Source organism: Hippocampus bargibanti, linkage group LG12 (assembly GCF_051943395.1).
Source record: "Hippocampus bargibanti isolate YZ-2025 linkage group LG12, ASM5194339v1, whole genome shotgun sequence".
NCBI classification, from domain to species: domain Eukaryota; kingdom Metazoa; phylum Chordata; class Actinopteri; order Syngnathiformes; family Syngnathidae; genus Hippocampus; species Hippocampus bargibanti.
The window spans coordinates 4,444,959-4,459,104 of record NC_142745.1 but is presented as its reverse complement, the minus strand read 5'-3'; the positions used below and the strand labels follow the sequence as shown (position 1 = coordinate 4,459,104).

Here is a 14,146-nt window from a genome sequence, read left to right as displayed (position 1 = left end):
TTTCTATATTTATATATTATGTTTGGTAAAGTTTTCATTCATTGAAGGTGCGCCTTATACTCCGGTGCGCCTTCTATATGGGAAAAAAATGAAAATACACGATTCATTTGGAGTGCGCCTTAAAGGACAACCAACGTCACTTTTTTGTTTCTTAACTGACATCAGAAACACGTTTTATAGCATCTAAAATACCCAAAACATGCAGTATGATATTTTTATTCAAATGCAAAACACCAATAAAAATGACTTAAAGTGTCCAAAATCTGCAAAAAATTGAGCTGCGAATTGGGCATTTTCAGAAAGTCCCGCCCCCAGTTCGTGCCGTCACGCCAAGAAGTCTTGCATTGCTGGAGAATCAAAACAATGGCTTCAGATTCGCATGATTGAAATAGTTCTGAAGAGGAAAGCATACATGTTTGCAATCGATTAAAGAATTTATTCCGTGCCATTTTGAGGCAACATTGGGGGGATTGTCTCACCCAAAAAGAGGCACAAAATGGCCACTGAGCTCCTGTGAGGAATTAATCAGGCTGTTTCCACGGGCTGATAAATTCCTTACATGGAGCTTGGACGCCCTATTCTGGCTCTTTCTGGTGCAACACGAGGTTTTCAGACCAAACAAGCATTGACGTGATGGAAGGACTGCTACAAGTGACGTCACGTACGGACTCGTCACCAACTCAAAAATGAGACTTCCGGAATATTCAGCACGAGTCTTAAAACGTAAAATGTAGCTACATGTGGTGGAATCTTTGTAAAATACGCTCAGTAGAAGTCATTTGAAGCCATTTTACAAATTATGGATACAACGTCGGTTGTCCTTTAAACTCCAGTGCGCTTTATACACCAGAAAACATGGTACCTTTGACAAAATACCAAATAACTGTTTTCTAATCATTATGATCATGCTGGATGTTTTTATCTTGTGAGTCACATTGAAGTAAAAAGCTAATTGAGGTCCTGTAATGCTCTCACATGCAGCAAATATGAGCGCTGCGGTAGTGAGCCAACTCTAACACCTGGTCGGTCATGAGGCCACACCTCTAAAAGGCGCAACCCCGATATAGAAATACGGCAGCCATTCCATGATTAGACATGACAAAATGTGTTTGACATTCAATTTTATGATGTTTTTGTATTACACTGCTTCCTTTTCTTCTCTTGAAAACTTGGATCAGAATAATTACACGTCAGATCGTTGCAAACCGGGAAAATCTGATTTGATGTGCAAGTAAACTGACTCACCCTCTATTTCGTTGTATTTTTATTGTCGTCTTATGGAATGAATCAATCGTCTTACAATTGTAGGGCTTTTCTACAAACCGGTGGGTAAATCCACTTAACCACCATACCGCTGTTTGAATATATACAGTCAAGTTACTGAACTGTATTTTTTTTTTCTTTTTGTCATCACAGTCATCTATGAATAGAGGCGTAGGAGAGGAGACAGGCATCACCTCTGCTCTGTTCTAGCGTTTATGAAAGCCATAAATGGTTCTTTAATATAGTGGTAATCAGGGTGGTAATTTGGGTGGAATTGTCCTTTATTGTTGCCAGATTTTTGGCTTCCCAACTCCTGCCAACACACACTCACACCAGAGACAAAAGCGCACCCTCGCTCTCGGTGTTCAAGGCCTAATTCACACCACATGCCAACAAACTGGGCGGCTGTGTGTGTGTGTGTGTGTGTGTGTGTGTGTGCGCTTGTTTTAATGCTGAGGTCAAACCAGCAAATGGGAGGGGGTTCCCGAAATTTTTGTTCGAGTGTTAAAATTCATGCGCGCGTGTATGTTTACAGACGCGTCAGCCGCCACATCTGCGTACGTGTGTTTTAATTGCGGTCTCAGCAAAAGTCGCAAGTGCGCTCCATCCAGATGGTTTTCATCAGGACGACTGCACAGAGCATTTCTGTCTCTTTCAGCCTCCCTCTAATCTCCCGCTCTGTTTTTGCAATTAGACGTTACTTAATGTGCCACAGCGTCTAATTTGACAATTCATTAAATGTGTGACATTATACAGTGACTCTGCGCCGCTCTCTTTCTTTCACAACAAAATTCTTCTCCTCCCTCTCGTTGTCAAACGATGCATTAGATCTCATTTCTGGATCGAAGCGCTTGCGTAAGTATCGAAGTTTAAAGAACATCCTGAGCCGCGGCCGTTAATATGTTGCCGTTCGCGTATACACACACACACACACACACACACAGATGCTCATAAATCAATATTTACTAAGGAACCTTTCCCCTTTGAGTCAGAGGAAGCAAATGTGCATCCTGCTGTCTCCCCTCTGCAACCTTCCATCACGAGGTTGTGTTTGCGTGTGTCAGCGTGTGTGTGTGTGTGTGACGGGGCTCTCGTGTTTTTAAAATGGGTGTTTTCTTGTTTTGTTTTCGGCACCGTTTCAGACATTCCTGCAAAAAGACCTTTTTGCCTCTGCTATGGATTTGTCTTGACGACAGAGTACGAAACGCAACAAATGGGTTTTTTTTTTTTATTGGTGCCAATAGTCATACGTGGATGAATGGGAGCGTTCGGTGAAAAGGAAGTTCTTGAGAGTTTATCGATGAAAAGGTTTCTTCAGCCGTCATCTGTACTTCTTAATACTGACGAGGTGATACCGGTCAAAGTGGGGCAATCAGGCCAGTCGTTAGTCAGAACGATAGGAACTATTAGTGGAGCAGCTGCAGGGGGTAGTCCTCTGCCCCCCCCCCCCCCCCCCAACCTGAGATCAGGGACCTATCATAGAATAGTCCGGCACCGCCATGTCTGGACAGTAGTGATATACAGTAAAGTCTCGTTATATCGATATCGGATATATCGATAGTCCCGGTTATATCGATACTATTTCTATGCACGCACGGAGAAAATTACATGCAAACAGGGTCGGATATATCGATAGTCCCGGTTATATCGATATTTTTTCAGACTCCCTTGAATATCGATATAACGAGACTTTACTGTATATATATAGGGCCTAATCTACCAGTAAGACTTTAGTTTGCTGACGAAGTTTCTTGGATAAGAAGCGTCCGACACCTTCAAATTTGTACAGATGACGGCTGAAGAAACCTTTTCATCGATGGACCACTCCTGTACGACTGAGAGCTTACACAGACTTCTTGAGCGTTTGCACGGACAACACTGGAGGGTAGAGAAGGAGAGCGAGGAGCACTTGTGGGGAGGCGCGTGGCTCTTGAATGTGCATCGGGGTCGCCTTACATCACTGCGACACATATAAACACTGTTAAGTGACACACATGACGATCTCCTGACACACTTCTGCCTCAGAGGATGTGGGCAACCCATTTGGAACGTTGGAAGGAGCGACGAGGAGGAGGAAGAGGTGGTAGTGAAGGGTGCAAGAGATGCGGGACCAAATATTGGAAATAGGACATTTGTAATGAGTTTCAGAGGAGATAAATCATGTGAAGAGACAGTTGGAGTCAAGTATGCCGTAGGAAGGGAGTGGCCGCATTTTTCTTCTCTTCAAAAGTTGAAAAGCATGTTGAGGTGTGTGAAATAAATTAGCTTCAAACACATCAGGTCATTTTTTTAGGGCAATATTTTTCACAGCGTTTTTAATATCCGATTCAGGAACATTAATAGCCGCGGGTAGAATGTTCACTTTTAAGTAAACTGCCAGACAAGTGCAAAAGAAGTTTTATTTTATTGCATCTGTAAAGGTTAATGGAAGTAGAATAGGATCAAAGTAATCAAACAGTTTATAACTTCAGTGCTGGGTGTTGAGTCACTCAAGTGTCAGTCATAACCTCACCAAAAAAATATTAAAAAAAACTCATGACTTTGGTGAGAAGTCAAATTTAAATGCTAGTCTGCTTAGTTCTTTTAAAATCCTTTGTTTATTAATGAATTAATTAATTTATGTCTTTTGTTTATGTGTTTCTTTATTTATTCACTCAATGACCCATTTATTTATTTGTTTGGTTATATATCTATTTATTAGTTCTTCATCTATGTATTTATTTATTTATTCATTCACCCACTCACTCATATATTTACATATTTGTTTATTTATTGATTATCTCACTCACCAATTTGTTTATTTATGTGGTTATTTATTTATTATGTTTTTGTTCATGTATTTAGTCATGAACTCACTCACTCATATATTCATTTATTTATTTGTTTATTTATTGATTCGCTCACCCATGTATTTATTTGTTGGGTTATATATCTATTTATTAGTTTTTTTGTTTATTTATTTATTTATTTGTTTATTGATTTGCTCACTTGCCCAATTGTTTATTTATTTATGTATTTATTTATCTAGTAATTCGTTTTTGTTCATCTATTTATTTGTATATTTATTCATTCACTCACTCACCCATTTATTTATTTATTTATTTATGTGATTATTTATCAATTCGTTTTTGATTTATTTATGTATTCACTCACTCATATTTATTAATTTGTTTGTTTGGTTATTTATTTATGTGGTTATTCACTCACTTACTCATATATTTACGTATTTGTTTATTTATTGATTATCTCACTCACCAATTTGTTTATTTATGTGGTTATTTATTTATTATGTTTTTGTTCATGTATTTAGTCATTAACTCACTCACTCATATATTCATTTATTTATTTGTTTATTTATTGATTCGCTCACCCATGTATTTATTTGTTGGGTTATATATCTATTTATTAGTTTTTTGTTTATTTATTTATTTGTTTGTTTATTGATTTGCTCACTTGCCCAATTGTTTATTTATTTATTTATTCATCTAGTATTTCGTTTTTGTTCATCTATTTATTTGTATATTTATTCATTCATTCACTCACTCACCCATTTATTTATTTATTTATTTATTTGTTTGTTTGATTATTTATCTATTCATTTTTGATTTATTTATGTATTCACTCACTCATATTTATTAATTTGTTTGTTTGGTTATTTATTTATGTAGTTATTCACTCACTCACTCATATATTTATGTATTTATTTATTGATTATCTCACTCACCAATTTGTTTATTTATGTGGTTATTTATTTATTGTGTTTTTGTTCATCTATTTAGTCATTACCTCACTCGCTCATATATTCATTTATTTATTTGTTTATTTATTGATTCGCTCACCCATTCATTTATTTGTTGTGTTATATATCTATTTATTAGTTTTTTGTTTGTTTATTGATTTGCTCACTTGCCCAATTGTTTATTTATTTATGTATTTATTTATCTAGTAATTCGTTTTTGTTCATCTATTTATTTGTATATTTATTCATTCACTCACTCACCCATTTATTTATTTATTTATTTATTTATTTATTTATTTATTTGATTATTTATCAATTCGTTTTTGATTTATTTATGTATTCACTCACTCATATTTATTAATTTGTTTGTTTGGTTATTTATTTATGTGGTTATTCACTCACTCATTCACTCACCAATGTATTTATTTGGTTATTTATTTATACATCTATTTATACATTTTATGTTCATCTATTTATTCATTCACTCACTCACTCATTCATATATTTATTTATTTATTTATTCACAAATATCATTTTAATCTCACCAAATGCAGCTCCTATGAGAAACGGCAAAGTCCCACACACACGAGTTGACTTGCGAGCAATCCTTGACAGACAGTCCTCGGCACAAAAGCCAGATTTCTGTTTGACTTGATCATCATATTTATCATTCAAATGCCCCTTTGATCATTCATCCTTCGATGCTCCACTGTGAAGTAGCGTTTGACCCCAGCGTCTCCATGTGTACACGTTCCCATCATGTTCCGTTTTAACTTTTGCAGGCTCTTCAGGCAGCCAGACAATTCCTCCTCCAGCAGGCCTCTGGACTCAACTCCCCCGGCAGCAACGAGGTCAAACAGAGCCCCGTGCAGGTCAGGACATACTTCAACACACTCACTAACCTCACAGATGTGCAGAGGTCTGTGTCCATGTCAACTCCACAATGTGATATAGGAACAGATCTTTCCTTCCTTATTACTTGAGCTTCCTCCTTTTTATCACCTTTGTCACATTGAGACAGTTTGATTTGTAGCCATGGGGGGGTCACATTCGGGTCTTAAGTCAAGAAGTGGCAGGTAAAACGTGAAAAATAACATCAATAAAAATAACCATAATAATTGAAACAAGGTTGTCATAAAAATGGCTTATGGAACCATTAGCATTTCTTCCAATAAACGTTTGTTATTGTTACACCGCGAAACAATATGCGTAAACTACTAATTATTTCCCCTAGCAAAGGTTTTGACCAACTACGTGAAGTGAAAACATAATATTTTGCACAGTGCCAAAAATCACGAAATATAAGATATGTCATTAAAATCTAAAATAAAACAAAAAAAATACATTAATGAATAAATAAATAGACAAATCCACAAATAAATGAACGAACAAAGGAACAAATTAGTAAGTCATTCACTGCCAGAAATGTGTCCACTCCAGTGCCAGGGTTTTGGTCATTGTCACATGAATTCCAGGACCCACAGAATATTGCGTTTTAGGACAACATAAACGTTCAATACAACGTTAGAAACCTTAGATTCTCTTCTTTCATCAGAAAAAAAGAGTTAATTCCTAAATTATATGGGTCTGGAGTTATATGAGCTTGAAATCGTGGCGGCTGTATGGTAGTCATTTCAACTTCATCCATTTGAAAATCAAGATTGAGAAATTCACATTAAACAATATGAACGTTAACACACAAGTGCGTATTGTTTTCATCGTCAACATTCTTTTGTCTGAGAATTCGACACTCACGCCGACCTAATCGTGTAAATCGACACAAAGTAACCAGCGTGTCGTCGCGTCTTCCCCATCGCAGCCTTTCAGAAGTGACACATGGTTTCAATCTGAACCGCTTCTGCTGCGTTTAGTTTGTGGCTGGAGAAAATGTCAACATTTTTCCCTATATTAAAACCCCGAAGGCGACGGGAAGGAAAACATTGATACAATGTGATTCCAAATGTATTCTTTTTCTGTTGTTCAGACTTTAAAGTGATATCATTAACCTGCTATGACAGCTTTGGATGAAAAACATGAACTGAACACACGTTGATTTGACCTGCCTCATGTGCACATTCTAATGCGGGGTGTTACCTTCCACTTCCTTCCCTCGTTTTTTCACCTAACACACACTCACACACACACACAAACACACATGCACGCACAAAAAGCCCCTCCCTCCTCCATTCTCTCCATCTCTGTCTTGTTTGTCTTGTTTGTTGGTGCCTGGCCTGTTAGCCTCGCCGCACTATCCAGGGCACCCGAGCTACATCTCTGTTGTCTCAGCTGTCAGCTCAAATGGTCACACACATCCTGCCAATGCACTTTCGGATGTGTGTTGGCAGGCTGTATGTGTGTGTGTGTGTCCTCGGTGAGAGAAAACAAGGCACATTAGATCTTAAAAAAAGGGTACTATTTACTGAACTGGACTTCCAAGGTTGTAATTTGTGATTTAAAAGCTGTAGACTCGTTTTTATAAACAGACAGGCCCTCAAAATAAAGACACGGAGATCCGCAGCGTTATTTTAAAGTTTTTCTTTTGCCACATAAGTTGACATGACTCTGTTTCCTTGTCTGTTGTGTGCAAAACTAGAAATGGCCATTCGTGCAAGACGGGAATTCTTAGAGATGCTGTTGCCTGATATTCGAGCAATCTATTTGAAATTTTGTTTTTTTAAATGTGTGTTTAGGGAAAAATGAACCCAAAAGCATTATATTTGGAAAACCATTTTCATTCATTGAAAATACACCTTATAGACCGATGCGCCATATATGGAAAAAGTTTAAAATACACTATTCATTAGGGGTGTGCCTTATACTCCGGTGCGCCTTACACACTGGAAAGATACCGTAGTTTCCTGTGTATAAGGCACACCCAAAAGCCACCTCCGTTTCCACAGGCTGATAAATTCCTTATATGGCGCTTGGATGCCCTCTTCTGGCCTTCTGGCGGCTTTTGGGTGCAACGCGAGGTCCCAGACCAAACAAGTACAGCAAAATACATTGACGTGATGGAAGGATCACTACAGTGCGTCTTTCTTACGGTCAAGAGCGGTCCTTTAGAGACGTCACGTACGAACTCGTCACCAACTCAAAAACAAGACTTCCTGAATATTCAGCGCGAGTCTTAAAACGTAAAATGTGGCTATATGCGGTGGAATCTTTGTAAAATACGCCCAGTAGAAGTCATTTGTAGCCATTTTACAAATTATGGACACAACTTGTCCGCAGACGTCGGTTGTCCTTTAAGTAAGTATCATCAAGTCATATTTTAAGGTGGTGACGGCGAATGGCAGAGTGGTCCATGCCAGTCACAAAATGGCCATCCTCCGGTTTCTCCGGCTGCTCTCTCACATGCAAATGAGTGTCAGACAATAATTAGATCTTTAGGAGCCTGATAATTAGATTCCTCCCCCCACCTCCCTTGTCTCTGAGGGACGGAGAGAAAGGGGGAAGACATCTTCTTGTGTCTTGACTTCTCTGAAGTCATGGTTTATGCTGACAAGAACTCGAATACCAACGTCAGACCCACCCACGCTTCCCTTGCCCATTTGCCATCACATTTTTCTTCTTTTTCTTCATTTGTAATGGAAGGGAGTGGGCAAGCGACGGCAAGCGAAATAAACTCGGAAAGATTGTATCTACTCTATGATTGGTTGTTCTGAGATGGTCTTTGTGTTTGACTGCTAGTGTGAGATATTATCGGTCCACTCGGTGTGTCACTGTCTCGTGTCACATCCGGGAGAAACTTGACAATAGCTTACGTCTCTCGACAGGCAATTGCTGGAACAATTGATGGCGTCCAGTGGAAGTGCGGTACAAGTACAATAGTGTGATTTCATGTTGGAAGGTGTTTAAAAAAAACATTAATAATTGAAAAAGATGCGTTTGTATAGTCATTCAGTGCAATGTATGATTATCTTCTGCCAGTGGGATGCAGACATTTATGAATACCGTATTTTAAGGTGTATAAGGCGCAACCCCAATGAATGGTGTTTTTTCAAACTTTTTCCATACATAAGACGCACCGGAGTATAAGGCGCACCTTCAATGAATGAAAAAAGTTTTCCAAATGTAATATAAAAACATAAAAGTTTTCCCAAATACAAGGCATACCACATTATAAGGCGCTGCAGTAGATGCTGTGGTTACGCACTACTTCTACAGGGGGAAATTGACTCAGTGGCTGATAACAGGTGTGATAGGCCTGTTGTGGCTCAATATTACTTCACATATACTGCAAAGCGAACCTGCGTATAAGGCGCAGGGTCATATTGTCAAGCAAATCAAGGTTTTTGGGTACGCCTTATCCACCAGAAAATAAGATACTCTGTTGAGTCGCATTCCCCAAATCACAAATGCCTGACTCGTCTTGGTGTGGGAAAGCACGGTGTTATTTTGAAATGACATGTTTTAATGCAAAATGTATATTATGGTCCGCAATTTTCCTTTAAATCACCAGATTATAAAGCGCACCTTCAACGAATGGTGTATTTTAAAACGTCTTCTATATATATAGTAGAGGCTGGGATTACGTTATGCATCCATTAGACCAGGGGTGTCAGTCATTTTTTGCCGCGGGCCACATTGTAGTTATGGTTTCCTCTCGAGGGCCGTTATGAATTTGGGGAACCCATTACAATGTTTAAATCCCTTCAAATATTATATATACAGCACACAGCAAATTAATGAATAACTCGTTTTCAAATCTGAAGTCAAGAATAATGACTTTTATTGTGGTTGACATCCAAAAATATGAAATTTTGGCTCAGATTTTAGCAATCATCATGGAATTTAACACGTTTGATTTGCTTTCGCGGGCCGAAAAAAATGATGTGACGGGCCGGATTTGGCCCGCGGGCCTTGACTTTGACACCTGTGCATTAGACGGTGCTGCACCAAAGTCAGTCAGATAGTCAGATGCTGAATAAACAGGCGTGAAAATCTGGATTTATCCCATCCATATTGAAAATAGTACAGCCGCCTTATGCAGTATATATGCAGTTCCATATATGCTTTTATCTAGATTTTATGCTAATATCTAGATTTTATTTTATTTTATACTGCATTCTGTACTGTGTACAGTACTGTGTTCAAAAGAACACACTGCTTGTGATACTTTGTTTCTCTTTTCTACGATCACTTTCTTCAATTTTGGATGGATGGATGGATGGATTTGCATTTATTAGTCTCGCAGTGGAGAAATTTACATTTCACAGCAGCAAAGTGATGGTGGGCTGCTGGAGATTGCAAATGTGGCCATTGTGGGACGAATAAAATGTTTTCCTGATCTTATCTAAGTCATTTAAACTTTATTAATTGACAACAAATCTGCTTTCTGACCACTACTGTGGCTCCATATTACTTCACATATAAAGTGCACGGGATTATAAGGCGCAGGGTCATCTTTTGAAGAAAATTAAATCTTTTGCGTGCACCTTATACACTGGAAAATATGGTAAACATTAAAGACACGATTGTAGACACCTGAAAATATTCCCATGCTCTGAAACACATCACAGCGTTTATGTTGCGAGAGCCCAATTGGCTGGCAAAGTAGCAATTGGCACATTAGCAAGCGGGAGGCGTGCCACCAAGATCTGCCATGCACGCACAATGACCACCCTTGGCACACGCTCATGTGGCACATATATCGAATACCCACTTGGAACTGCTCGCCTGGCACACTTAACACGTCGCCACTTGGCATGCCCACACGCCAGATTAACGCTCATGCTTGGCGTAGGCCCATACGTGTGTAATTGAATCGTGAGGTGTCTTGTTTTCATGTATTATTGAGGACCATGGTTAATTAGAAAAAATGTGAAAAGACTCATTAGGGAGAATGTTAATTAGTTGCGCTTTGAAGAGGCCTGGCACCAACACAGCAGGTTGCGGGGAGAGTCATGTCATACCAAAGCCAAGATTGTACTTGGGCGTGAAACCTTTTTTCCGATGCGTCTCGTTGTCTCAGATCATATGTGGTGTTCCCGGTTTCGACCGCTGTACATGTGTGAGAAACTCAAGCACGCATTGTGTAGTCTTTTTAGTTAGCAACAAAAGTATGTGAAAAGATGAGTGCTTTGCCCCTCAGAGCGGGACTCAAGCAGGCCTTCTTTCCCTTCCCCATTATTTCCTTTTAAAGTGTTTTTCCCAAAGCACTCCTTTTGTCCACTCACTCAAAGTGTTTAGTCGACAGTTTCTCTTATTTGATGTGTGGGGGGATTGTGTGTGTGTGTGTGTGTGTGTGAGAGGGGGGGAGGGGGGTCAGACAAGCTGGGTCAGAACAAAGCTTGGGGTGTGCGGGGTCTTGACAGTTTATTAAGGGTATATGGGAAGAGGTTGGGATCTGGCTTGGCTCTGGTCTGCACGGAGAGAAGGTTCTTCTTGTGACCGCCGCAATGTGAAACTCATATTTTGTGATTTGAAACATGAGTGCAATCAATAATGAAATATGGTCAATAAGAACTGCTGCTCACACTTGGCAAAATGATATGGCCCCAGTGTGTGTTTGTTGTCATTTTTTATTCAGAGGCACTGGGGCGTTAGATGGACAGTCGGGGAGTCGGGTGGGGGGTGGGTGGTGGGTAGATTTTCCACTTGCAGTTGATGGTCTGTCACTGTTCTCTGAAGTTTCTTTTATTTTCATTTTGTCTGTGCCCTGTCAAGGAGAATATTTGACGTGAGTGTGTCTCTACATGCGTTTGGCCACAGTGAACAGTACCCCGCGCCCCCTTCATCCCCTCACAAGTCACTAATACGTCAATGGAACCCAGAGTCAGAGTTCCCAGCAAGCTGTTGTCCAGTGTTGCTCTTCTACATCCATGTGATCCACACACCCGCCATCTATCGGTTCTCTCAGATGCCCGCCGATGGCGAGCCATTCACACCCGTGTGTCTCTTAACACAGACAGATGCAACGTGCAGTATTTTACGATGACGATGTGAAAACTTGGCGCGAACTCACATGTCATCTTGTTACACTTAAGCGCCACCTTGGAGCAAGATGTTAATTCAAGAGAAATATCGCTAAAGCGCCAACATGAGATGTCAGTATGGGTTTTTTACATAATAATAATACATTTCATTTATAAGCGCCTTTCAAAACTCTCGAGGTCACTTTACAGTGATAGGATAAGTTTTCCTGTGGGTGAGCAGCGGAAGACGCACGCGCTACCGTTCACTCAACCCGGAAGTAACTCAAATATATAGAAAGCTAGCTAGCTCGCTAATAGATAGCTAGCTATTTGAGTGTCCAACAACATCCCCAACTTCGCTCACCTTCTCTTCCCTCATCACCAAGAAAAATGCGCCCCTGAGCCCCACTGTGGATTAATGAGTCGGGGTACTCACCGCACACAATGGAAGCCATTTTAATTCCAGTCGTGGTCTGACCCTGAGCGCTCCAAACACACTTTACACAGTGGGGACTCCTTCACTTTAGTTTTTTTTTTCCATCGTCTTCCTCGTCTTTTTTACTCCAGTCCTCTCTTGTGGGGCCCACTTACTTTTCAAAAGCCTGCCAACCCTCCACGCCCTCCTTTTATTACTTGACAAGAAGAAGAGATGGGTTGTTTACCTGGGGAAAGATACCTTTTATACAAACAAGTCCGAGTTCAAGAAGAAACGTAGCGCAGAGGAAGCTTGATTTTGGAATGGAGGATCCCTCGTTTGAGTGTCCCTTTGGTGGCAGAGGAGGGCGATGAACAAATGTTTCGGGAAAAAAAAGCACAAGTTTTCATGTTGTGTGCACAGGCACATCAATGTTTGTGTGTGACAGGGAGAGGTGAGAGGAGGTAATGCTCAGTGACAGGGATAAACAGCACTGCTTTTTGCTCCTACCAAGGGAACAAGTGGGGGAGGGATGGTAGGGGGGGGGTGTCAGCGTCTCTTTTCCTCCTCCCGTGTCATTTTTTTCAATTATCCCTCTCTCCTGCGTGTCTCCGTACACCCAGAGGCAAGGTGCACATCATTTAGACTGAGGAGCCCGTTTAGATGGTGATGATGGCAGCTCTTCTTTTCTCTCGGCTCCACATGCACACAGACACATTTTGGTCTTGACTCGGATTGTGCATCCTGTATTCATCTTCTTTATCTTATTCTTTTGTCCTTCTCAATTGGTCTCTTGTTATGTCTCATTTGGTTGGGATGTGCTCACTCCCACATCGGCGCATTTACCGCATCTACAAAAATGCTAAAAGAAAGAAGCTAATACAGTAAAGTCTCGTTATATCGATATCGGATATATCGATAGTCCCGGTTATATCAATACTATTTCTATGCACGCACGGAGAAAATTACATGCAAACAGGGTCGGATATATCGATAGTCCCGGTTATATCGATATTTTTTCGGACTCCCTTGAATATCGATATCACGAGACTTTACTGTATATGTAATACAAACTCAACCAAGCATATTCTTTCTTCACTTTGCTTTGCGGAAACGTTCTTAAACATTTTCCTCTAAGTTATGATTACACATTTATTTAAATGGAGTTTTGGGAAGAGCTAGCGCTTAGCACCTCAACCACACAGGTTTTGGAACTTGGCTCGCTTTCTGTGTTGAGTTTGCATGTTCTCCCCATGTTTGTTTTGGCAAATGAACGGATTGCAGGAAAGCGAGCCCGTTTATGAAATATATATAGTATTGGATTAAACCGGTGTGGAGTAATTTTGACCAGAGTTAATCGTCTGCCTTTTGTTGATACAAGAGACCACGATGAAAGGTGAAGATGATGGCCAAAGTTCAGCTTTGCCTCTGAGATCTCATTTAAGCGGCATGTCTGTGTATAAACATGTAGCCTAGTCCCTCTCCAAGGCACTGGTTTAATATCAGATAGTCCTTCTCACCATCTTCTGAGGTTTCTATCAGAGATGTGAGGCGGGGCTTTCCCTCATTTTCGTTTGAATGGAAAGTCATCAAGGGAAAAGAGGAGAGAGGGATGGATCCCTCATTGAAATGCAAGTTACATCCCCCTTTTCTCTTCTTTCCTCGAGGGATTCCCTGCCTTTCTCTTCCTTCTATTTCCCATCTTTCAGACGCTCCCTCTCTTCCTTTGTTAATCAGTTAAACTCCCTCTTCAAACAACCCCTCTAATTACTCCTCCACTCTCTGTAAACGACAGGGCTGTCTCTCGCATCT

At 40.1% G+C, this 14,146-nt stretch overlaps 1 protein-coding gene across 2 annotated transcripts in view; it reads left to right on the top strand.

The window, feature by feature from the left end:
- foxp4 (forkhead box P4) overlaps positions 1 to 14,146 on the top strand; it is a 116,887-nt gene that overhangs the window by 56,851 nt on the left and 45,890 nt on the right. For both annotated transcript variants that reach the window (XM_089010279.1, XM_089010278.1), the window contains exon 3: positions 5,785 to 5,874. In XM_089010279.1, coding sequence (XP_088866405.1) covers positions 5,785 to 5,874 — 90 coding nt within the window. The remainder of the gene's footprint in view (positions 1 to 5,784; positions 5,875 to 14,146) is intronic.